The 27,142-nt window shown below is 35.3% G+C and overlaps 1 protein-coding gene across 4 annotated transcripts in view; it reads right to left on the minus strand.

The window, feature by feature from the left end:
- The window catches only part of PPHLN1 (periphilin 1), a 67,366-nt gene that overhangs the window by 19,412 nt on the left and 20,812 nt on the right, over window positions 1-27,142 (minus strand). For 2 of the 4 annotated variants that reach the window (XM_017838142.1, XM_017838141.1), the window contains exons 7-10: window positions 22,633-22,841; window positions 18,283-18,353; window positions 14,037-14,156; window positions 11,312-11,452 (exon numbers count right to left, since the gene is read on the minus strand). In XM_017838142.1, coding sequence (XP_017693631.1) covers window positions 11,312-11,452; window positions 14,037-14,156; window positions 18,283-18,353; window positions 22,633-22,841 — 541 coding nt within the window. Of the gene's footprint in view, window positions 1-11,311; window positions 11,453-14,036; window positions 14,157-18,282; window positions 18,354-22,590; window positions 22,842-27,142 lie in introns of all 4 variants that reach the window. The other 2 variants (XM_017838144.1, XM_017838140.1) reach the window with 1 other exon arrangement.

Here is a 27,142-nt window from a genome sequence, read left to right on the forward strand (position 1 = left end):
GGAGACTTTCGGATGTCTAATGAGATGCAATCATAACATGGTCTCCATTGGAATGCATGCAGTTTCTGTCACTGCCTATTTTCATAAAGCTTGCAACAATTAATCATTTTGGTTTATGCCTAAATTGAATTTAGTTGAAATCTGACAATAGAGTTGAAAGATACAGAGCATAGATACTCTGCAACTGCATAAACTAGTTTCTCCAGAAAGCCAAGTTTTAAAAAGAAACATAATAAAAGGGGAAAATTTCCACTTGAAGTTTGTGTTAGCATATCCTAACCTACTTATGATTTTCTGTTTAAAAATGCTTATGTGAAGATTTTTTTTTTTAGGTAGCACGTGACCAAAAAAGTTAATATCTAAATTATCTACTATACTGAGGTGGTGAACTGCTTGTGAGGTATAATTATGGTCAAGTAAGCAGACACAGAATCCACATAAGTACAACATTTCATGTTGTAATGAAACTAAGTATTTAAGGTATCTGCAGTCAGGAGAAGGGGAAAGACTGCTACCAAGCGAATTAAACACTGGAGAAACAGTATCAAAAACATGTATCAAAGGTCATTAGTGTCATTGAGAGCAATACTTGAAGTTCAGTAGTTTAAAAAATTCATGTATGAACAATCCTAAAGAAGCATGAAAAGCTAAAGAACCATGAACAACATGACCCACTCGATTGGTCAGTATTCACCTTCTGTGTTTATTTCAAGGCAGGCTGACCCTCTTAGCCTTTGCAAGTCAAAGTAGCAAGGAAAACTGGCACACGGTAACCTTCCTCCTGTGTGGAGTCTCGGCCCTTGTTTTTCTGCCATGTTTTGTGAAGCGTGCCCTTGTGATATCCATACTAATGTACGTCCAGACAATCATTGAGGACTCAAAAGTTGCAACATCGATGCAAACAAGAGTCAAACAAAACAGGAAAAGTGATCCTTGCGGGTCAGCAATAAATGATGATGTGCATTAGTCATTTATACCCCAAGATAAAAATCTAATGTTTTCACAATCTTAACTTACAGAAGAAGCCCATGCATAAACAATTTATGCTACAATAGATTTTTTTCCCCATATCATTTAGCAAAGTTCCCAATTCTGATGCCTTTTGAAACTATAAGATTACCCTGTATTTATTTCAAGGTCAGAGAAAATTAATACTTTGTATGCCAAGGTTTTAAGATAAAAACCTAAATAAATACTAAATGTACTCAAAATAATTTGAACAAAAAACTATGTAACAGTCTTCTGTAAATTGTAGCTACTTTTAAATAATCCACTAATATTCACAGAAAAGAACAAGCTATTGCAAAAGGGTGTAGTCTATCCATCTTTAGAACATACTGAGTTTAACCTGCTCAGTGAAACAACTGCCAAAAGAAAGAAGACATCAGGCAGTGAGATATAACATATAAACTTAAGAATCAGGTGACAAATACAACCTGTCACCCAAGTGTCTTTGGTCACAGATGATCCTATATTTACACATGCATCAGTGTTGTATATAAATCAGATTACAAATGGATCACAGGATTAAACTATATTCACCAGGAAAACTCTCATCTACAAACCAAGTTTCTGTTATATAAAGATAAGGACCACAGTCTGTAAAAGACACAAAAATCCATAAAACTGTAGATTCACACTTCTGCAAATTTTCCCTCCCTACAGGTAGAGTGAAACTACTCTGCCGCTGTCTACTTCAACCTCCTGAGGCCTGAAAGCTCTTGTCAGTGCAGGAGAAATGGAAACCAGTTTCCACGCCAAACATCAAGTCCTTCCTGTCACCACATTTCATTTACCACTTACAGCGCTTTTTGCATGTTCGCTCAATTACCGCATTCCCCTCATCACATGGTTTTACGAAACCTTTCCTTTATGACACTGTCCTCCGTTTGCTCTACAGACATCTTATTTTAAGCACCATTTGGACTCTTGTTTCCTCTCTAAGTCTTTCAGAAGATCAATGCTCAGACTGTATTGGGAATATTGATAGAGATGATGTGAGGGGGGAGGTACAGACGTTAGACAGTAGTTCTTTGAGCTTAGGCTATTTCTAAGGGAATTTAGATCTCTGGATCTAATTACTAGGTTTATGGGAGTGATCCTATTCTCATTCTGTTTCAATCCAGAAAGCAGCAGGTTTCCCTAGTAACAACGCTGAAGAGACATTATGTTATAAGAACAAAAAATACTTAAAACTTTGATCATCAGTGCCTTGAGTCAACTAAAAGAGAATTTGATCTTTAATCCTTAAAACAGTCCAAAAATAAAATCAAACACCACTGCTAACCTACTTCTTAAGTCCACCAATGCCCTTCTGCTAAAGAAAGAATAAACTGGAGACAAAATTGAAGAGGAGGCTTTCTCTATCCTCTGAATTATATCCAAGTTAACAAAAGCAACAACAACTAAACTCCACTGACACCACCAAAACCCCCAAAAACCCAACAAAACCCCAAACAGAAAAAACCCAACCCCTCCCAACAAAAAACGCAACACACCACAAAACCAACACTCACTCCTACAGAAATTACTGCCTTTATCAAGGCTCAGACTATTCATCATTTCTGGTTTCATCCTTCAGCATTCTCAGGAGGTTCCCAGTGTCAGTTCAGCTTATCCTTCCAAGCATCTCAACTTCTGACAGTTTTTTCAGTAAGCAATTTCTCATAATTAGTTCCTAATTATATAACAAGGCCCACACATTTTTAGTGAGTTTCTTCTCTTTCTAACACCTTTTTGCACTCATCATCTCCTAAAACTAATCTTTTTTCTTTCCAGCCTACTCAGTATTATAGTTTCCAAGTCTTATTTCATCCTGTCCTTATGTTCTTCTGGTTTCTCACGACAGAACCAGAAATCTTAAATCAAGCAATCACTGCTAGCTGTTGATTGAAAAAATGCTATTTAATACATATCTCCTTAAACTTTCACTTTATCTGACCAAGAAGTGGATCTTATCTTTCAGATTTGAACAACCTTCTTTCACATTTTCTTTGGTTTCAACCTAGTTCAGCAATTTTATCAAGTACCTAACTACTAACCCTCTCTCATTTAAGTCTTACAGAGATTTACGACCACATTGTAACACCTGTAAACAATCCCCCTTAAGACTGTGTATAAGCAAACAGTTGTGAGATCTTGCAATTTGCAGTACTGCATGATCACATATGAAGTGCCTCTACATCAAAAACTCTACATCTGTCAATGGGTTCAGCATTCACCAACTCCAAAATAATGTGATCAGCACAGGCCCAAAACTGTTTACACTAAAAAACATAAGATCTTCAATAGGTAGTGATAGAAAGCTAAAGGTGAATTATATCTAATTCCAACCTCTCTAAGAAATACCCTACTGTTACTGCATAAATGCATACATTTCTGGTATTAAGTTCTCTTAAAAGTATTTCCCTGAGTGTTGCATATTAAATAACACTTTCTATCAGTTTTCCAATGAAAAAAGCTGCTGGCAAAAAGCTGAAATGTGGTAATATATTTCCTTATTAAACCATACCTTCAGGTGCTGAAGTAAAATGAATGAGTTGCACTGATTTTGCATATGCAGCAGTTTGTAATTAAGAACACAGCAGTGCATACCAAATAACCCATTAATGTCCATGGAAAAGGAATAGAACACAGCTGAAAAATTGTAAAGTGAAGGACTACAACTTCTAAAGCATTGTGACCCAAACACAAGAAAAGGAAAGTAGCTAAAATTTTCACATCCTTTTACAAGTATTCTGCTTTAAATAAACGTATTTGTAAGAAGAATAAAAGATACTATGAAGATAGTGACCAAAAGCTTTTATGTGCTTCATCTTGCAGTTTCATAAACATGAAAACACAAATTGCTAACAAACAGCTCATATTTATAACACTGAAAGATCCCAACACAAAAAAAAAGAATTAAGGCAAGTGTGACCTACACAGATCAAATAAACTCAGCAATGTAACCGATTTGATTTTGCAATGATAAAAAGGAAGTCCAGAGTAAATAGTAAAAGGTCGTAGAAAAATCAGCAAGTCAGAATTATTACCGAAGAAGAAGTGTCTAAGAATGTGTAAAAAGAAATAAATTATTTGCCTTTTATATATAAAGAGAGGGATACTGATACAAGGAAACTAATAAACCACAAAAGGATGAAACAAGATCATAGGGAGATGACATAATTAAGTAAAGGGATTGTCATCAATTTTTCTGAGAAGCCTAAGGCAAAATACCAGAACCTGAGACAAATGTTTTCTTGATTATGAAAAAATAAATTAACTCTCTTAATTACAACTTACATTTAAATAAAATAAACATAAGCTCAGAGGAGGCATGATACATACTATGCTACCAACCAAATTAGACTGATGATGATGATTCCATCATTAAGGCCTTGCCACTGTGTATTAAGTACACAAGGTTTGAAGGACAACAGAAAAGCTAGGAGGGAATGAAAATCTACAGCCTCCCCATCCTTTACTCTCATCTGGCCTGTTACTCTTGTCTGGTCTATTCCTGTCAGAAACAAAGCATGCCTGACCTCATCCACAATCAGAAATAATCCTTTAATGTGTGTTTTAGCCACTGTTCCAGTTCTTTCAGCTTCACTTAACTCACCTAGTTCTTAACTTATATTTTAATTAGGGGATTTTTTTCTAACCTAGATAATTTTGCCTGAAATGAGCAGCAGCACAAGCAGACCAACAAGCTAATCGGAAGAAACAGTAACCTGTTTCCCTGGTTCAGCTAAAGTCAAAAGAAAAGGTGCACCCAAGGCCAGCTTCAAAAGCCTCTTTAATTTTTTCCTGGACTCCAATTACTCCAATTAGTAATTTATTTATTTTACTACAACTACTAAAACTTAGGTGCTTAATCTATCATATCCAAGCCTTACAAAACTTTTCTGATATATTTACCATTAGCTTATTCCTAGCCAAGATGCAGATGCTACTTCATATTTACACCCTCTTTCATCTTTACACTGTTTGAAGCAAAACAAAACTAGCAATGGACACTGGGGGGGTTGGGGGCAGAGAGGAAGGGATACAGTATACTCCCATACATTACAGAAATTGTAACTATTTTATTACAAAAGAAATGCCTGTAATAATGTTTTTATGTTCTGATATTAGAACCAAAGCTTTCTTAACTAAGTCCTTGCAACGTGAAGTATTGCTTTGTGACAGGTCAGTCTTCGCTCAGAGCAGCACCTCCAGAGAACAGTCCCATTAATTGTGTTAAATACACACAAAGACAATTCAGCTATTGCTATATAGGTTTTACCAGAACAAGAAATATGACAGAGAAGGAGAACAAGAAACAGTTCTTATGAAACTACACACACTATAATTGCTAAAATCTGTTTTTCTTACTTAACTGTAACTTCTAGGCCAGAGATTTAAGCAATTTACTTAAAAAAAAAGGAGTTAGCAGATCTGGAAACAGAATATGGGCAGCCTGTGGACCCAGTCACACACCTATTTTTCCTTCTTTCTATGCATTGTAGCTATGAAGTTTCAAATGCAAGCTTATTTTCACCATCTTCCAGCAAGAAGGCTGTTAACGAGCAATATTCATTTAGAAATTCCAGTAAAGAAGCAATTAATCCAAATGTTTTGAACATTTTAAAATATTATTCTGCTGCATATTTAAAGACATTGGTGAACTGGAAGCATACAGTCTGACAGTAATTCCCTTAACAGAAAAAAGCATTCATGAATGTATTAATTCCTGTGCTTCCTTGTTAGATGCCAGAACTCTGTGATAACAGTCAAATTGAAGCTCTGAGTGTCAAATCTCATTCAGAGACTAAGAGGTTTGATTTTTGCCAAAATCAAGGAAGGTACTTGGTAAAATTGTCATTTGGTAATATCTGTCTTCAGAAAATAATACTTTTCCAAAGGTAACCGATGTCACTCGCATACGCAATGTGTAAGAAACTGGACACATAATAATGGACTAATTAACACAGTATTGCAGACTTGATGTCTAGACAAGATAAGACATTTTAAGAATCCCTGCTACTCCTGCTCATAAAGGAAGAACAAAGAGATAGCCTTTTGTGTAACACTGATGCTGAATAGCTCCAATTGTGAGTTTAACACCAGGGAGGTATTTGTCATCACTTCCAAAAAAATACCACACTTCAGCACATTACATACTGAAAGCATAAGCTGATCCTTAACTATATAAAAACAGAAACTAAACAACTCCAAAACAATACTTTAATGCATACTGCATGTTATTAAATGTAAAAGTATTTTAAAAGTGCATGAAATGGTTACATTAGCAAACTATAGGCATTCATTGATCTTGACATGACAATGAAAGCTTTTCTGCTACACTATTTTCAAGTACTCAGACCAATCTTTTAAGCATCGCTTTAATGGGGTTCTACCTCACTATGCTCAGACAACATGTAACACGTTATTTCAAAATTATAAATGTAGAGCAAAGAGGGAAAGCCATGTTCAAAGGTCTAAGGAAACACCTAGCTTCAAAAAACTCCAAACAATCAAAAACCACCTCAACTGAGAAAGTTAATTACTTCCCTATTTTATTTTTTAAAAACTCTCCAAAGCCTCCTATTACAAACCAAACATTAAAGAACACATCATAGATCTAGACCCTACTTAATGGAATACATTAAAATACGAGACACACGTTAATGCTGCAGAATTTTCATTCAGTGCAAAGAGGCACAAAGATTGAAAAGACTATGCACTTGGATGGAAGGGAACAGTTTTCCCAGTACCTGCTGTGCAAAAATGACAGGAAAAATTCTGTTCTTTCAACCACAAAGTGGCAGAGCCAGAGGATTCTAGGAAATCAACCCTTCCCTGAGAACAGCTGAGCCCACTCCCAGTGCAGCAGGTCCTAAAACCAGGGGAACACAGCAACAAGCTGGGATTCTGCAGTTCAAAATGGGGACAGGAAGCTGTCAAGAGAAGCAGTGAGCAGAAACTGTGTCCTTGTTGGAAAGAAAGCATGTTCTGGACTGTGATGGCAGCTGNGTTCAAAATGGGGACAGGAAGCTGTCAAGAGAAGCAGTGAGCAGAAACTGTGTCCTTGTTGGAAAGAAAGCATGTTCTGGACTGTGATGGCAGCTCAAGAGACAGAGCAGTGAAACACTGTAATAGGCTGTCCAGAGAAACAGCAGTCTTCTTCATTGGAACTCAATTTGACAAAGCCCTGAAACAACCTGATCTAAGGCCCTGTTTCAAGAGGAGACTGGCTCAGGTGAGATCCCATCCAAGCCGGATGTTTCCACGATACTGTCACTATGCCTGTTCTTTCAAAGATGAAGTCAGAAATGTCCAGGATCTGCAGTCCCAGTTCAGAAACGTTTTTAAGCACCTGTGCATCTTCAGCCATGCTCTTCCTTTCCAAGTAATATTGGAACATTTCAAATCAAATATAAACTTTGGAGTTTTTCTAGTTTGAGAGTGACATAGATAATTCTTGGCTCTGTTAAAACAGTGTCTGGATTTTTGCAAGCCTTTATCCATGAAACTTCTAGTCTCCTCTCTTTATGTCAGCTTCAGTCAATATTTGCAAAGTAACTGCAGACTCTTAAAAGATAGTCACTATATAGCTAACAGCAACTAGCACTTGGTCTGACACTTCTTCCCCTGTTATCATCAGCACACAAAACTTCATTTTTCTTTAAATGGCATGATTTTACATGAATGCTTGCAATAAGTCCCCCGTCAAATAAATAATATACAAATATTTTCTTGATGAGTCGAGTGATCATTTACAATCACATTTCCTTTAAAATTCTGAATCTGGAGGTTCTGTTATTGTAGCTTAGAGGAAAGGCAAAGGGAACTATGCAAAAGAGTGATATGAGCGATACACAAGATACGGAGAAGCACTTATTTAAACAGAACACCTGTATGAATATTTCATTCAATTGCTCAAGGGATTTTTTTTTTTTGTTTGCTTTTATTAAGAGAAATAACAGACTATATCACAAGCTGCCACCACCACCCCCCAGGGCATCAGGCCACCTGTTTCTCTGCTGTACAGCAATGAATTTGCTCATTGCAACACTGCATGTTCTGTCAGCACAGTTTTCTGCCTCTGCATTTGCCTGAAACAGTACCATGTAGTAAAAGTACTATGAACAACAGTACTATGAAGTAAAAGTACATATTTGGAAAATTTTGCTCTTTTTCCTGGTTGGAGCTTTGGAGACAGGTGGAGAGGACAAAGCAAAGAGGGCTTTATCAGGAGTTTGGAACAGCAAAAATACCTGGCAATCAGGTTAAGAATAAATATGAATGGAAAAGCAAACATCACTAGATCTGGTGCTCCAAGAGAAAGCAGAACAACTTGGGAGACAGAAGTAGAAGAGATCCAATGGGTCAAGCCTTCTAATCAAGCCTCATTTCCTCAAACACCAGCTGGACCCTCACCAGTTCTTTGACACATACCCAGTGGCACAAGCCCTGTCTGACCTCATTACTTATTTTAAATACCTTAATAGCTGTCCAGTGTATACTGAAAAACAACTGTTTGGAAATCTTGCTTTGCAGAGGGATTACAGCTTCACCACTTGTGCAGCATAAGTCTTTGCAATAAATAATTTATTTTAGTAATCCTTCCACAAAATTACATTCCAGAAATAATAACTAAAACTAGTTATTCAGAAACTATTTTAAACACCTGAATGAAATTTAACTGAAAAGAAGTCCATGGAGCAAAATTTTTTTCTGCTACTACTTGAGTCTTCAAGACAAATAATCAGAAACAAATAATGAAAAAGCTTTCTTATAAATATATTATATATTTTATTATCAGGTCATTCTTTCTAAAGTGTATTATAGCTTACAGTTCACTTTAAAGATTTAAATGTTACATCTGTATAAACAATACAGCATGACTAGCAATAGTATTAAATTTGTATGATAAGGATTAATTTTACTGTGTGAAAAACAGAAACATACTTTCAGTTAAAAAGTAGTAAAATCAGTATAAATTATACTGAGAAATTCATCCAAAGAACCTTTAGTAAGCAGTTCACAACAGCACTGCAAATTTACCTTGCATTCCAGTCTTTGCTCCCTCTCTCATTACTTGTCAAGGGAGGAGAACTCAAGCCACACAGAACTAAATTAAATTTACTTTTGGATGCTGAGAACTCAAAGTCAATAGAATAGCGTATAAGTTTGTACAGAGAGACTGCTTCAGTATACAGTAGGAAGATTCACAGTATTTCATTATGATGATTCATTATGCTATTAATGATGATTATGAAAATCATTAGGTCTATTACAACAATTAAAAAAATCCAGAAAATTTAATTGCTGAAGCAGAATCTACTTTTAAATATTTATTTGAAAAATATACAGATAATTCTCCAGTCTTGAGTTTCAATGATTAAATAAATATCCTGTCTAACTCTTAACAAATTCACAGTACCTCATTTTATAAGAAAATAAGCATCTCCTTCAGTTAAGATGTATTGAAGGTACTTCTAGCATCATTCTAAAATCTTATTTAAATTCTGCGGAAGCTGACAGCTTCAATATTCAAATCAACAACAGGAGAAACTGGTTCTGCAAAATCCAAATCTTTAATTATTCCTCAGGCTTTTCTGAGCCAAGTTCCTAAAAGTATTCCATTTCATGGATCATAACCTAGATCTCCTTAGAATTAAGTGCAAGCTCTACCAAGCGCAATAGCATTATATCATACTGAAAACAACCTTAGAGTTTCGTGTCCAAATTTTCATCTGTTTTCATCACTATAACCCTGTCTTTAGGACCTAGGGGAATTAAACCAATCCATAGATTCACCACTATCAGCCTAAATAATCACAACTGCTATTTTATAAAAAAATCTGCTCCTAGTCTTTGTATTTTTTTCAGTTTGTCACTTTTAAATAGCCATAAGTTTATGCATTTGGTAGTAGTTGATTTAGGCCATGTACGAGCCTATGATCTGATGCACAGGGATAAACCAACTGCATTGACAGCATACTCTGGTTAACTCCATCCCAGCCAGACCCAGCACATGTGGAAAGCCATGATCACCAGGAACATGATTATGCAAAGTCACTATTAAAAGGGGAAAAAAAACCCCAAATGCAAAAACAATTGAGTAAAAAGCTAGTTTTCAAGTGTCAATAAAAAGGAACAGTGTTACAGCACAGGAAATGGGTTCACAGGCAACAGAACAAAGGCCACTAGAATTAAGATGAAAAATGAAGACCTAGAATAAGCTTATCTCAAACAAGACATGAAACCTATTTTCTTGAAGATGTTATTATGAGATAAACATGAGGGGGAAACTGATTTGTATTTCTATTTCACCCATCCCAGGTATACACTGAAAACACTGTAAATTACAGCAAGTTTGAAGAAAGTCACCTCTTTCTGTCACCCAAATGATAAACTTTAAATGCAATTTACAGAGTTGGACATAGTTGCATTTACATTAGAAAGATCAACTCAGAAAAATATCCAAACTCTGCATTTAAAATAAGAAAAAACAGAAACAAACCACTTTCAGTTGTTTATGACAAATGAAATTGAAGGTCATTGTAGATAATTTTCTTACTTTGAGGTGATATAATAAAGACTAATACATGAATAAGCTTTCACTGAACTACCTCAAAAACTCTGTTACAAGAGTAACAGAAATCTTGTTTTGTATTAAATCAATCCCCAGTATTCAACACAAAAGAGAAAAAAAAATACAGATTTTGAATACAGTAACCCTCTCTCATCTGTTTGTAGTCAAAGCAAAATTTGATGGTTCTTAATACTCAGAGAATGACAAAGGCACTGAGATTCAAAGCTGATTTAAAAAAAAAACAAAACAAACACAAAAGCCCAACAGCACCCCCCAATCACAACAACAAAAATAAACCCAGCTAAACAAATACAAACACACAAAACAATAACAGGCAGCTTCTGGTCTTCAATCCGAAACTGCATACATTTCAGTGAAGGAAATTACACTGCAAAATTGATTTTTGATTATTTGATCTCACATAAAGCCTTACTTTTTAATTACATTTGAAATTATTTGTATTATATTTGATTTTAAAACAATTATTCAAAGAAGCAGTCATTATCTTAGCTTGAAAAACAGCAGTTGCTGTATGTAAGTTACAGAAAACTACCACTAATTTCCATGTGCAGATAAATGTCATGGTTCTTCAGAATGAAATAGTCAGAGATGTTATCATCACATCATCTCCAGAAATCAGATTACATTCATATTATACTCCAAGAAGGAGGAAAAAATAAATCAGGATAATTCTAGCAGAGCAAGCCATTACTGTATTAGTGACAAAATGCCAGAAGGACTCACCTGTTCAATCTCCTTTGTCTTAGTTGCAATTGCTTTTGAGCGACCAAGAAACTGGCCATCCTCATATAATTCCGTACTATCTGTTATATTTGCTTCTGTTTCCCCTGTTTGTTCGACATATAATGGAGCTGAAGATCCAGCCTAAAAAAACCACAAACAATAGATTCAGTTTTGAGAGCAAAATAAAAACCTCAGTGTGAGGAAAAAAAATAAAATCCCAAATGCAGTCATCAAGTCGATATGGAGTTTGCTCATCAAGACTGTTAGTGAAGTATTATTGCTACAATCTTAACAGATACAGAAATAGGGATTTTAAACAGGTAGAAAACATGACATCATAAAAACCTCTGTGACTCAGTCTTAACAGTGTAAAGGCAATGATTTCAGATAATCTTTACCTGCCCATCCACTGAGAAAAGATTTGTATATGTAATATTTGTAACACCAGCTAGCAAGAAAAATCCACAATGAAAGTGTGATTAATTTTCTGGGAAAGGATAAAAGTAACAAAATCAAAGGTAAATAGGCATCAACAAAATAAAAATGCTGTCAGAAAGAACTCTTGCAGCATTCAGGACCAAAGGTCTAATATTAAAGGAAAAGTGATACCTACCATATAGTAAAAGCAAACGTGATTAGAGGATTTCTAACAACATGAAAAATTACACTGAAGTACTGAAATTATATAAACTTCCCTCTAAAACAGAAATTAAGCCACTATCCCTATACTAAAGAAAACAGACTCCAACTCCAAGGAGTTTGTATAGAAGATGCAGTAATTTACTTTTACAGCATTATTTAAATCTGATATTATGGAACAGATTTGTAGAGTAGTAAAATAATTTTTAAAAAATAGGATTTGAGAATTGAAGAAGATGAATAAAACTACTTTCTATTATTCAAAAATAGAGGTGAAGAATCTTAAGACTTAACCAACATGAAAGAGAAAAGCATTAGATAGAAAAAAAAAAGACAAAAGCTTAAGTGGTCCTGTGAGCACCTGCTCAAACCTTAGTAGCAACAAAAACCATTAAGATTGCATCCAAATCTTGTCACCACAGAAAATATCGAAATGTCTAAGAGTGAGTTAAGGCTACTAAAAGGTTCAGTGCAACACAAAGCTCAACTGTTAAGCACTATGTAAAATAAACTGCATGAAGTTAAAAACTCTTGCAATTCATACATGACAGCCTACTAATCAAGGTGAGAGGTATCCTTTCTTCTAGAACAAAGAATGAGATGCCACACCTCCTTCATTAGCATTCCTATAGCCCACTTTCTTAGTCAATAAATCATCTTAGACTGTGCCATAATCAACTGCAATTGCTTCATTTGATTCTTTATTTTTAATCTTTTTGCCACTGCAATTTTCTCTGAGGCACAGAGGAAGCTTTAAACAACTCTTCTCCATATGGCCCATTCTTCTTTCCTCCCTTGCATTACCTTCCCCTCATCAAGAACAGGAGTGATACTTCACTGTTACTCTCCTGAACCTCTCAGAAATGTCCATCTGTATGTTCTCCTCCATATGGCATTCATCCCTGGATCAGTTCTTGCTTTTTCCTTACTCTAACACTTCCTCCCTTTTTTTTTCCCAATTACTTTTTTCAGTTTGTTTATCCAACTAGATCTTCCTGGTCAGTACTGAGGAATTGTTCATGCATTCACCCATTACATCAACAGAAAAGACTTAAAAGTTCAGATAAATATGGATCCAGTGAGTTTATTTCTCTAACACAGCCTTACATTCCACAAGTGTGAAACAGAAGAGGAAATGTGATGCTTCCCAAGATGCTTTCATTTTCCCTCAAATTATTTACAAATAAATAAAAAAATATATATAAAACCCATTAATTGTAAAGTTTAAGACACATGACTTTGTAAAGTAGGTCCTATTTTGTTTTTTAGAGTGTCTCTAAAGTTGAAGCCAAGTGAAAGTCAAAAAGCAAATTACCACAGAATTAAAACAGATAATTTAACATTACATGACTTTTGGGTTGTTTTAAATTATACATCTTCTACTAACATAACCGAATCAAAAAAGTACATCCTACCCAAAAGCAGCATAACAAAACAATGACTGAGAAGGGCTATAATCACACTTCAGTATAGCCACTGGTAGAAGACAAGGAGGGGCAAGAACAGATGGGAATAAACTAGTAAATAATTAATATTGATTATTAATGAAATAAGGGTTCCAAGGGAAAACAACACTGCAGTATCAAGGTGAAAACTTAGTTTTTAATATAGAGGAGGACTACTTTCTGAAAAAGAATACATGACATGGTAGGATGACATGGCATGAAACTGAACTCAATAAACCAGAGTTTCTCTTCTAAGTCTTATATTTTACACGTACACTCATGTTTTGACTCGGAAGTCCCTTGGTAATTTTAAGGAGTTCAGTAGGCATACAGAGCTACACTGCTACAAGAGTTCCTTGGAGAATCCCCAGGACAGCTGGAGCCTTATTGTGTCAGTTGTAGGTCAACATGAATTCAAATTATACTAACAAAATGTACCCTGGCTTTGTCTATTTTTTCAAAATAAATAAATAAATCCCAAGACTTTAGTCTCCCTCTCACTCCCTTTCAACAAATATTTCATAGCATAAGCAGAAAAATTCAGGAGTAAGTTACAAAATGTGCTTTTCAGAAGAGTACAGAAAAACAAGAGTCTATCATTGTAACATTTTAAAACAAGTGGATTAATAATCATATCTTACATCATACTCTGTTATTTCAGGTAAATTGCTTTCCTCAGCCTTCTCTGACTTTTCAGCTGCCCACTTGCTTGCAGCTTCTGCAAGTTCCTTTTCTGATAGTCTGTTGCTCTTCTCCAAGGCCTGTACAAACACATTATGGTCAAGATTTAACATGAAATACACTTACAGTAAAACATCTTCAAAATTAAATTAAGGAGTTATTCAGATCCCTAAAACATTTTAAAATAGGAAATAAGAAAGTTGAAATTATTTCATTTTGCTGACGGATTTCTTTAAGGAAAAGCAGGTGTGGAAAGAGCAGATAATAAAGCAATAAAGGAAGAGGAGAAAAAAAAAAATAAATCAATGAAGTTCAGTAGACTGCTAAGAAACCACCACACTTTCAAAATCAGTTTTAGTAAATTCACAGGTCAGAGACAACAGAACAATTATCTGAGACCAGTTGGAAGCTAAAGGAAGTCAGACAAGTGTGGAGTGATGTAATAATTCAATGTGATTTTCAGGCATAAAAGGTTGTAACAAATTTAAATTAAACTATTAAATACTAGGTAGGGTATACAACCTAAGCAAATTAGGGACAAAAAGTATTTTATACATACTTTAAGTGATCAGTGCTGGTTCCATTAAAAGCAATTATTTTTTACTGGGGGTAAAGCTGATCATTTATAACAGAGTCAGTCATGGCTTTATGGCCTTTAATTCTACCTTTTCATATGGAAATTCTTGTATAAATAATATTTAAAAATTGATTTCTCTCTAAGAATACTATTTTACTATCAGAGCAGCAAACAGACAATGACAAATACCAGTTTAGGAATAGCTAGCTTTATGGATCTTGTTACCACTATCGTGGGTACTTAATTTGAATTAACTGTATGTATAGAAGCATCCACACAAGAATCTATACCACTCTAGCTTTAAAAATTGCAACACTAAGATGGATATCTAAAGAAAAAAGATACTCCTGAAAAGGCTGTAACAATATCTACTCAATACCTGTTTCATCTCAGCAAACAGGTACACAAAAAACCCCACACAAACAAAAATCCAAATGAAAAAAACAATGCCCCCTCTTATCATTAGTTCATTCTAGGTTACATAAATGGCCAGTGGAAGTAAATACTGTGACCTGTATCAAGACTGCTTTGTCTTCAAATGTTTTGTGTTTGCCTCAAGTAAACTATTATCCAAACGTGTCTTTGTGCTTTACTATGGCATAAGCACACAATTCACACAACTCTTCCAGAATTCGGTGTCATAAAGACACCATCTTTATCTGCATCCAGAAGAGAAGTGCAACACAATGTTCCACCAGGAATCCCTGTTTTCTATAACTGCAAATTACAGAATTACAACCAGCAAAGTCAGGAAGTTCAATATGCAGGGCTATGAACAGGGCTCTTAAAAGCAAGGAATAGGACACAAACATAGAACAGCTGGCCAGCTCACCTTTCCAAACTATACAATTATTCTTACACTAGTTAACCAAAAACTATCTGCTGCCAAGTTTTTTCCCCCCAATGTTCCTATTTCCCATAGTATGTCTGACTTTTATTTTTACCCCGACTTTTCCCTAGCTGCCAAAAAATCTTGTCCTGTGGTTCTATTATTAATCTCTCCCTTTTCTCAAATATAGCTCTGTCCATTACTAACAAAAAGACCAGTATCTTCATAACCAACAGTCAGCTTTGCATGAAATGAAGATAAATAAAATCTCACACGACCTACTGTATTTCCACAAGCCATAAAAAGAATCTAATCACTCTAATATCTAGTGGAATACAGACAAAAATCTGCTGGATTTAATCTCACTAAATTTAATTCTATAGGTTGAATGTCGATAAATACGTATTAAATCCCGAGTGAATTTTATGTAATAAAGTAATGGTATTTCCCCAGGTACACTACAACTGAAGGGAAAGAACAGGACACACTTCTCAGTTGAAAATGTCTGCTGCTTCGCAGGCTGCAAACATGCAAGAAATGAACAACCTAGTATGTCTTGTAAAAAACCCAAACTGCTTCCCCTCCGCACATTCCCTGCCTCAAAACAGAAATCTCTTTTTTTGGAGTGGGTTTGTTTGGGGTTTTTTTTTTGCCTCATGGATAACACAGAACAGTAAAAACCTGCTGAGAAGATTTCCCTGTCTCCTATATCTGTCTTTTGCTCTAAATACGTTGGACACAGCCTCTGAAGCTTATGGTCCACGCAGCTATTAAAGAAAAACACAAAAGATTTCATGCCGTAGTCAATTAAACAGGTGGCTAAGATCTGATAACATCAACACGTACTAATTCACAATCATGATTATGCGAAAAATTAATTATAAGATAGATAAGAATACCTTTTCAGATTTGCAAATAGATACTACAGTGAAAAGAGGTATTGCTGGAGAAATATACACCTTTGTAAGTATTTCAAAGCTAAATTATAACTTAGAGCATTGAAAATCATCTCTTTTAATCTCTAATATAAAGTATATAAGTAATTTCTCAAGCCTTAGTAGATTGTAAGACTCTGGCTCTGGAGATGTTCGTCTTTTTGCCAACACTTTTTCTGTCACTACTTCTATGTCAGTGAAGCACTTACGTAACTTAACTGGTCAGTGTAATCCAGCCAAGAGGCTGATCCCAAACAGACTCCACTGACATAGGACAGTACATTACAAGCAGATTTGGAGACTTCAAGAGAAAAGCAATAAACAGTCATGGAAGTACTTCCATTTCTGCAGCTGATGCATACCCAATAAATATTTGTGTTGTCTGCAGAAATGACTTTCATCAAAGTTTCATTTTGTGTAACCTATACCAGATAAGCATATACTTGCAAACTGCTAGCAAAAAAACCAATGCAGCATAGATCAGATCTGACTGAAGACAAAAGCAGAACATTTACAGAATACTTTATGTTTAAGCTCACATTACATATTAGAACAAGAGCAAGAGATTTTGCAATTCCTCCTTGTTCTCAAAGTTTTGTATTAAGCAAGGATTTGATATTAAGCTGCAGTATGCTGAGTCTGTAAGCAAAGTAGGTGAACTAATTATGAAGTTTATTTTATGATCTAAATCAGTGTAACTTATGCATAATAGCTTTTATCTTACTTTCCTTATTTACATCACTGAAAATATATCACTTGCCTCCGCCCTTAAGGACATTGGCATTTAGCTAGCACAGCAGTTCTAAAAGAGCTGCATAAGGGATAAGTACTTAGAATAACACAGCACAACCAAAGCCTGTTTTTTTCCCCACCTAATTATTTTCTTCGGTGTCCCCTTCTCTCAACAAAAAGTACGGTTTTTTTTGTTTAAGCACTCCACTGCTTTTATTAAAAAGACCTCAAGAACTGAGCTAGTACACCATGTTACTTAGGGCCAGTGCTACTTTTTAATAGGACCTTATTAATTTCAAACAATATCATCCATTGTTTCTTTACTTCTCATTAAAGTATTCCTCAACAATTTACAGAAAATACTCCTGTGGAAGTGTTAATTTTAACCTCAAATATAATTTGCAGGGAAGCAGTCTGTGATGTGAAAATTATTTTGCTGCCACAGGAAAGCCAGAACAATATTGAATGTTGATTGTTCATCACTGTTTATTAGCCTGTCCATTTAACTAATTAGTAAGATTATGTAGTTGGTGCTTAGTCCACAAGATTTGATGGGAAATAAAACGGCATTAGTAAAAACATAGGGTGACACCAAACTATCTTGCAATGCAGCTCCCTTCCCAATTAAATGCCATCATTCTTGCCACATCCTCGAGCACCCTGTTTCTCTGCTATTTACATTATCTTCTCAGTCAGTCAGACACTTTACACACTATTTCCAAATCCAGTCACAGCCTAGGAATCACTAAAGGATGAAGTTCAGTGCAAATACAGGCTTGTCCAACTGATCTGTTGCTCCTAAAAACCACCTGACCTTTTTTTTATTCCTTGCCATTCCTTTTCTGGCACAACCTGAACTTTGAAAAATGGCAATTTTAAATTCATACAAAACTCCCTTTTTCCTAAAATGAGGCAGTGAATACCAAATAAAAAGGTCTGTCAGTGTCATCATTAGATACACAGCATTATCAGCACCTTCCTACCACATAAGGGAAGTCTATCCTCTGGCGGATTGCAGAGGAATTCAAGATGCTCCCTTTCATAACAATTGCACACAGCATCTCCTTCTAACTGAGGAGAAAATCCAACAATGAGCAATCTAAAAACATGGCGAGAAACACTCAAAAATTCACCTTTGATGAGGGTACTGCTGTGGACCCTGAAGGTGATGCATCTCTCGATGTTCTCAGTGTCCTCTCTTTACCTACAATTAAGGAAAAAATTAATGACTGTGAAATTAAAGATGTATATTTCAAATATGCTTACTGGCTTACAAAAATTGCAGTGAAATTTGCTCAAGTCAGACATGAACCTTATCACTCTCTAAAACTACCTGATGACAGGAGGCTGTAGCAAGATAGGAATTGGCCTCTTCTCCTAGGCAAATAACCAACAGGACAAGAGGAAATGGCCTCAAGCTGCTTGGGGGGAGGTTCAGGTTGGAGATAAGGAAGAATATTTTCACTGAAAGGGTGGTCAAGCATTTTAACAGAATGCCCAGGTGGTGGACTCAATATCTCTGGAAGTGTTCAAGAAACAACTGGACATAGCACTTAGTGCTATGGTTTAGTTGAGAAGGTGGTGTTTGGTCAAAGGTTGGGCTCAATGATCTTGTAGGTCTTTTCCAACCTTAATGATTCAATGATTCTGTGAAATCTACATGCTTCATCGTCTGATAAATATTGATAAGACTTTCTTCTCTTCACAAGGAGAGAAGAGATACAGCTGTGTCATTTCAGGCATTTAGGAAAAACCACTATCCTTTTCTCCATCATTAACTGAAAGGGCATATCAATGTGATTCAGCAAGATGATGTAGTTTCACTTTTTAATATTCATGTAATAATATAAAGAGGTGAAATATTAAACACAGTCAATCATTCCAGGAAACCAGGCAGTGTAGGAACTGGTTTAGCAGGCCACAGTATGATGAAAAGCCCTGCCATAAGAAACACTCCTGTATTGTATCAGCCACAGGCTAGATGTTCTTTGTATGATCAGTGTTTTTCTTATAAGAGTTACAACTGGCAAAATGTCAAATCAAATTCACTGTGCTAATCACAGTCTGTGCATGGTCTTGCCACAGACCAGTTTCAGACAGCCCACAGCAGCAGAAATGGTTGCAGTATAAACTACTAGTTTTCAAGCTGTGGTCCACAGATTACATCTAAGGGATCTGCAAAAGGTAAATACAAAAAGCAAACATGTTGTCAGTAGGCCTAAATTAACTAGGCTATTCACTCTCACTGGGAAACAGTTGACTGTTCACAAATAAAATACAAACTTGCCTTGGTTTCCATTAAATTTTTACCAATACAATTAATAAAGAGATGACTTAAAATGCCTATCAAATACTTACAAAATTAATTTAGTAGAGCTATAAACATGATTGTTCATTATGGCTTTAAATACGGCTTTAATTTAATGAGTCAAAACAATAAAGAGCAGACATGATATCTCACTCCTATGAGCTGAGCTATTTTCCTTTTTTTTACTCAATGCCATATGTATAGTGCATATGTATTTTAAAAAATCTACACAAAAATGTAAGGAAAAGTCTATACAAAATGCATATCTTTAACAATAGGAAATGTTTAAGAGGTATTTGAAAAGCTGGTCTTCAAGTCTTTTGCCACATTTTCATACCATATGTATAGCGTAGACTTAATACAAAGCAAAGATCACTGTTGGAGGCAAGCAAGTTACTGCTGTAATGTTGAAGGCCTACTAATCCATGCAAAAATCTTCACAGCTACTGATGGGTCTTTCAAAAATGCTAATGAAAATAGGTGGGAAAGTTACTTTGACAAAAGCAAATGTTCTAAATTGCACTTTAAACCTCAGTTTGAAGAGGATGCTAAATGGAGAACATACTTTAAAAACACAGCAATCAACTTTATTTAAGAATTTCTAGTAGACATAAAACAAAAGAAATTGATCTTTAGCAGAAAAAAGCTTTTTAAAAATAAATCATAAATAGAAAAATTATGAAAAATAAAAAGCTCCTATAAATACAAAGTATATGTCAAAACCAAAAGCAAGAAAATAGAAATAGTCATGTCTTTAATCTGTCATACTCCTCAAAGCACAGAACATCTCCCTTGCCACCCTGAAGTTTTGCTCCTGTGATACCTGCTTTTCAGCTCCATGGCTGGGCCACCTCCTTTTAAATTTACAGACTACTCTAACTCTGCCTCCCACACACCTCCTCTATCAGACCGGATTCTTTAAAGATTATCTCAGTTGAATGGATTATATGTTTGCACCTAAATAGATGAAAATGAGCTGATACAAGTGGCAGTAATTATTCAAAGTTAAGCAGAGAGAAAAATCACCATTTAATTTGGAGACATTATTAGGCCATTTTTTCTGAATATCTGTGGTTATTTTGAACCCAAAAGCCCTATTTGTAAGACTAAACATGACACTTTCCATGCACCATATTTGCCTTCTTGCATCTCCTCCACACACCACCCTACAGACTCCTTACTTCCTGGCCCACTGAGGGAATACCACCCTGCTTCTCTCCATGCTCTCCCATCACAGATGAATGCCTGTCCTTTCCATTAGCCCCTTCCCTCCCTTTACCAAGCTTATTCACATCCCCCCAGTTTTCTTCATTTAAGTCCTGTTTTTATCCTATGTATGAAGAGCTGTAGAGCATGAGACATTCCTTCTTCAGTGGAAGTCATGAGGCCAAACCAAATCAGACAGCATGATTTTAAACAGTGTTATGATATTCTAAAAAGATGCCATATTGGAAGTCCCACATGAAATAGTATATACGTTGCGTGTTGTAAATCCATTTAAGTACCAACTAAAATGTAGTGTTGATATATATATGCCCCACTTTATGTTCCTATTAAATATGTAATACATGAGCTTACCTAAGGCAAATCATATTCAAAAATTATTCTAAAAGTATTATTTAAGCCATTTATATTTTGTGAATAAGACATTTTAGTTCAGTCATCTAGAGGAACAATTTAGTAGTACTGTTTTCCAGGAACGAGCGGTTATAAAGAAATAGTCCTCCGTACAAGCCATCTGGACCCTTAGAACTGATTTAAAGGTGATTGGGAGAGATGTTTAACCATGCAATTTGAAAAAAAAGCAAAAACCACAGACCTAGATGTAAGATCCTCTCTTGACCAGCATCTTTTCTGGTTTGTGAAGATGTCTGCTTCTACTTCACTACTTCCACTACTGTCTGAGTAATTCTGACGATATTCTATATATCTGTACTTAAATGATTGAAGTCAGCTCAAAATTTTAGGAATACCCTGAAACAAGCCAAAATTTTATATGGCTTTCTCACAACATTGTTTTCCTAGTAAGTATGAGCTGCACACCTACAACACTTCTATAACGTAGAAAAATATATTTTCCTTTTCCTCTCCTACACTTAGAGAAATTCATGTTCACTGAGTATTGCTACAAAATGTTAAAAGAATTGCAGTGACCAAATAGAAAGGTCATCTGTATTCTACAAGGAGTAAAATAATTCCTCAATATTTAAACAATGCTAACTAAACTAAGAAGATCTTTTTTGGCAAGAAATGCTACATAATGGTTCAGTGTGTCACTCTGGAAACACGACACGTCTATCAGTGAATAAAAAAAATCTAATTATATTATAAAAGCTGCCAAAATGAACAGTAGGTTTGTATAGTTCACTAGAAAGCATTTGCAGAAAGGGAAATCAAATCAGATTAATTTACATAAGCAGTACAAACAGCAGTGGCTACGACCATAGTATACTAAAAAAAGCAATTTTATCTTTTCTTTTTTTTTCCAAATCATTTAAATAGGAAAACCTCGAATATTTTCAGAATAGATGATTCATTAGACTTCTGGAAAACATTAACAGTCAAGTTTTTAAAAGGCAGAACACACAGAGTATAGACTCAACTGAGATATGTTTCAGATTTCTTTGAGGAAAGTAAGATTTGAGAGGATCTGACAACAAGATGAAATTGCAAAAAACCAATCAGTTTCAAAAGCCTAATAATACAGTTCTAAGAACATCTGGAGAAAATGCAACAAGTATGTACTTTAATTTCTCCAGTTTTTTAATCCCTCTTTTCCCCTGGCTGCAGGAAGAAATGTCTTGATCTGCTATAGATGACAGCAAAGGTTCTTGTAAGGGAATCCAATGAAGCACATAAAGAAGTAACAGAAGGAGTTGATACTAAAAGGAACATAAAGTACTAGAAAAAGCTGTGCAGCTGAAACTCCTACAGTCAGTCTAGAGTCGCTACCAAAATAACATCTACAATCTCCCACATGAAATACATAAGGGAACAGAAAGTACAATGAAACAACCAGAGCAGACATAGATGGTACAAAATGTCTAGTTTTCTCATTGTAAAAGACAGTATGTAAAGAAGTGAGTTGCAGTTTCACCTCACTAACCAGTGCTCATCAATAATCCAGCATTACCTTGCTGAGAAGAAATATTTCTTTTATGTAAAGATGACATACTTCTGCTATGCTGGTGGAAAGGATAAGCTTTGCTTCTTTCAGGGGAGTAGCTCCTGCTGCTGACACTAGAGCCAGATCTGCTGTGCGGAGAATCCCTTCGGCTCCCTGGTGATTCCCTGAAGAAAGGAGAGTCCCTCTTATGAGGGGATCGCGCTCTCACATAATGAGAAGGATAGAAGCTTTTTCTTCTGAAGCCATCTCTGACGTCCCTTGGAAGACAACACAAAAATTAAAGTTACTTGGTTATCCTTCCAATGTTTCTGGAACAGCACTAAACAATACAATGGTAACATTTTATGCCTTGTAAATACAAATAGATTAGTTGTCTAAAATCTTAGGCATTGTTTAGAGTACTAGGCAATGAGTGAAAAACAAGTGGAAAAATAAAAGGTTGTAATTTTTTCAGATTTCATTGAACTACTTCATTGCTAGAAGCTAATTCCTTTCTATTTCTTGATAATAGAGCTAAAATATAAGAAAAAGACATTCAAGAAATGGGAGCTCTCGTAATTTTTTTTTTTCAGATTCAGTCTACTTCCCCTGGAAATTAAGCCTTCATTTACAATTGCTAAAAATGCATATGCAAATGTTGCTCACACTATTTGGTATTTTTCAGCTTTGTTTTTCTCTTATTTTCAAGGGACTATATCCCTCATTTGACTTCACACATATTGCTATGGGAAATATCACTGAGGGATTTCAGCTTATATCAAGCAAAGAAAAAAGAAATCCGCAGAATATCTATTCTTATGCCTATGTATCCACTCAAGATTAAATCTTGAATGAAAATATGAAGACTTATACCTCCTAAAAATGTTTTTCACAGAATACAATATTAATTTTGAACTTTACTGTAAAATGTCCCAGACTCAACTGATATTAAACCATAATCTAGTAACCATGACAACTTGCTATTAAATTTAGATACTGTTACTCCAGACCATACCATAAATGTGTTGGTTACCTGTAAATTATGTTAATATATATGTACGTGTACAGGTAAAAAAAACCAAACAAAACAACAAACTCAGTATCCTTTTGAACTTGTCCTAAAGAATCTCAGAGCTAACAAACACACAAGCCAACTAATACAAAACTTGTCACATTCGCCTTGGTCGGAAGATGTATTGCTGAGAGAAGGAAGTACTTCCCAGCTTCTTCACAGCATTGCTAAAAGTGAAAAGAAAGACTTCATACCATTTCTAGTAAATCAGAATGCATCATACTTCACTATTCTTCTCCCCTATTTCTCATCATAGTCCAATATTTTAAACAAGTGAATGTCTCACAAAGATGACCAAAAATCTGGTGGTGTTATTTAGCACAATGTAGCTATAGCTATAAGATGTATCCAAAAATAGGGAACTAATGCTTTATCTACATCATATGTATGAACATTTTATGTAGCAATAGACTTGAAGCAGAAGTTCACACTTGAAGAAAATGAGATTAGCTCAGTACTGAACTATTTTTTCTAGCTAAGTGAGGGTTATTTATTTATTTATTAAAGAACATATTAATCAAATATTTATCAAGAATGAGTTTGGTACAGCCCACTTTTTCTTCCATCTCCTTCTGAACCTCTCTTTATGTATACAAAGAAGTTTATTATGGAAATGTTTACAGAGCCTCAGCTATCGCACACATAAAAGAAATGCTCTAATACCCACATAAGAATTTAAAAAATATCACTGAAACATACTTTTAAACAGGAACACATTTGAAAGCCTCATTCTACAATAATATTACGCACCCTAAAATAGAATCTCACTTTCAATTTTTGAATTTTCATTTCATCACTCCACGTTAATTCTTAACTGGACCATATCTCATACAAAATATTCAAACCATTAACTATATTAAATCTGTTTTGGACAGCATAGCAACAGCACAGCATTTCTGATGTTTTCCATTAATGTAACAAACAACACTGAATAGAACAAAGTAAGTATTGTTTTGCTTTTATTTTTTTCCTTAAATACTTAAGCTAACATACACCTGCAATTTGGTAATGAAGGCCCCAATTCAAGCAAAGCAGTTAAGCACATGCTTCAGATTCCAACACATACTCAAAAGGTTTATTGAGCAGGGGCAATATTTAATAGAGATGCAAGATTTTGTGCTCAGCTGTAACTTTAAAATAGAGCTACTGCCCTTAATAACAAATACAGGATTAATCCCTTTTATATAGCACCCCTGAAATCTTTTTATTTTGCATTCTTATTTCAAACTTAGTCCTGAAAGCACAATTTTGTTCTCAGCAGTGTTGCAACAGAAAGTAGTATCACTGTTAACCTCAATGAAACCTGACCAATAAATTCTCACTAAAGCTGACACTCTTGGATGAACTCCTAAAATTTTACAAGTAAACAGCCATACTCTGATATACCATTCACCAAGGGCTGCTGAAGGAAGAGCACAAGCCTGAGAGCTATTCCAGTTAACCATCAGCTCCAGCTTCCTCAAGGATAAAACACAATTACATAATAGATGAAGGTATGGCTTTCTGCATAGCAGAAGACCAAGAGAATACAACACAGGGAAGGTTTTCAGATGCCAAAGGATCAGAAACACCACCTTCTGTAAGCTATCACTACCACAAAGAGTACTTCTGGTCTCATTGCTCCCTGCAAACCACTCAGCAGCAGTGTTGTGGAAAACTGAGGGCTACAGGAAGTCATGTAGTTTACAACAGGGAGTGGTACAGCTTAAGCTACATGAAAAAAAAACTGGTGTGTCAGTTTTATATTTTAAGAGTACATAAAGGTAAAATTAAATCACTTGCTAGAGACGAAATGCCCAGGAATGGAGGTGTACTTAGGTACATGATAGCACATCATATGCAATACAAGAAAAAGCTTTGTTGTAAGAAGAATCTTAGTGCACTCTCATTGAATTCGTGCTCCTGGGCAATTGTGTGCAATACCTTGTCTCTGGGGCTTCTATGTCCCAATACAGACGTTCATCTTTTCAGATAAAACATTAATCTACGATGTGGTCCATCCATAAAGGACATAACTCTCAAGTTTGACACTGAAATGAGGAGACTGGCAACAAAACAGCACATTGCTGTAGAACAAAAACTGAGGTTCTTCCAATAATTTATAGGTGAGTGCTGTTTATGACCTAGATAAAAAAGTCAGAGAAGTTTTTGTGATCCTTCCATCTGAGAATAATTATTGCAATTGTCAAAGGGGATAAATATTCCATTTATAGGCTTGGGCTTAATTACTAACCTTGCCTAAAAATAATCCATACAATTTTTTAAATAAATTGAGAAAATTATAGATAGCTTCTACAACACCAGACTTCAGTGCAAAGAGGTAAAACAGACAAGACTTGAACTGAATTCTTTCTGTCTCATAATACACAGGCAAGGGGGAAGGGGAGGGAGGAAAAGTGCAACTAAAATAAAAAATCCTCTTGCCTTGTCAGGACACTACAAGGGCTAACAGAGCTCATGAGAACATGATTCAGATGACATAGAAAACACTTAATAAAATATACTACACCCCCAACCTCTAAAAGAAGAGTCAAGAACACTTCCACTTTTAACATCTTCAATGTAAATGTAGGTGGTGGAAGATTCCAGCCACCATCCTCTCTCCCAGAAGTCATTCTATTTCTTTCCAAAGTTCGTGTTTGTGCAACAAACCAACAACCTACTCAGGTTCTGCTTTGGAGACTTATTATAATCTCATGTTGTTGTCCAAAGATTTTTATGCAGATTTATCATAATCTAAAATAATACAGTGAATTACACCATCATAGATATAAGTAATTGCACCTGGTTCCAATGGCTTTCATTTGAACATGTGAAATGATGACAAGATTTCTTATGACAACTGTTTTTCAACGTTTTATTACTAAGCAAGTAACTGCAGCACTTGTAAGTGATACTTGCATTTGCTTTAAATGAAACTAAGGTAATTAGGACTAGTCAATGTAATCTTATTAACAGCTTTTTGCATGAAGGCAAGAGGAAATAGGCATTGTGAAACACTGCTAAGTCTCATGCAGGGAAGGGTAACTACACATATAAAATGTACCAAAAAAATCAAAAATATTTAAATGTTTCACAATTTTTATGATGCATGCAATACTACTGAAGTTATCATATCCAAACACCAAAACTCCACACTGATGCCACTTGTCCACCTCACTCAATATGAAAGCTACTCATCTCCCACCACCTCAGGATGTCATGACAGATCAGAGAATAAAAACTAAGACAACTTGAATATTATATCAACATTAGAGAGAAATGCCTCTTTGTCCTTTAATTAAATAGTAAAGCTGTGCACTTCAAGTGCACTGGAAATCCCACTACATTCCTCTTTATCCTTAGTAAAGAGTACCTTGTTTCTACCGTCATCTATAATGTACTATTAGACTTGCTGGAAGATAAGTCCACACAATAAAAGCATTTTTAAACTAAAACTCTCTTTCTATTATCTGACACAGAGAAATTATGCTCAAGCGTACAGATAAGGACAGAGAAACAAGTAAC

This window comes from Lepidothrix coronata, unplaced genomic scaffold, assembly GCF_001604755.1.
Source record: "Lepidothrix coronata isolate B3197 unplaced genomic scaffold, Lepidothrix_coronata-1.0 Scaffold325, whole genome shotgun sequence".
Lineage (NCBI taxonomy): Eukaryota > Metazoa > Chordata > Aves > Passeriformes > Pipridae > Lepidothrix > Lepidothrix coronata.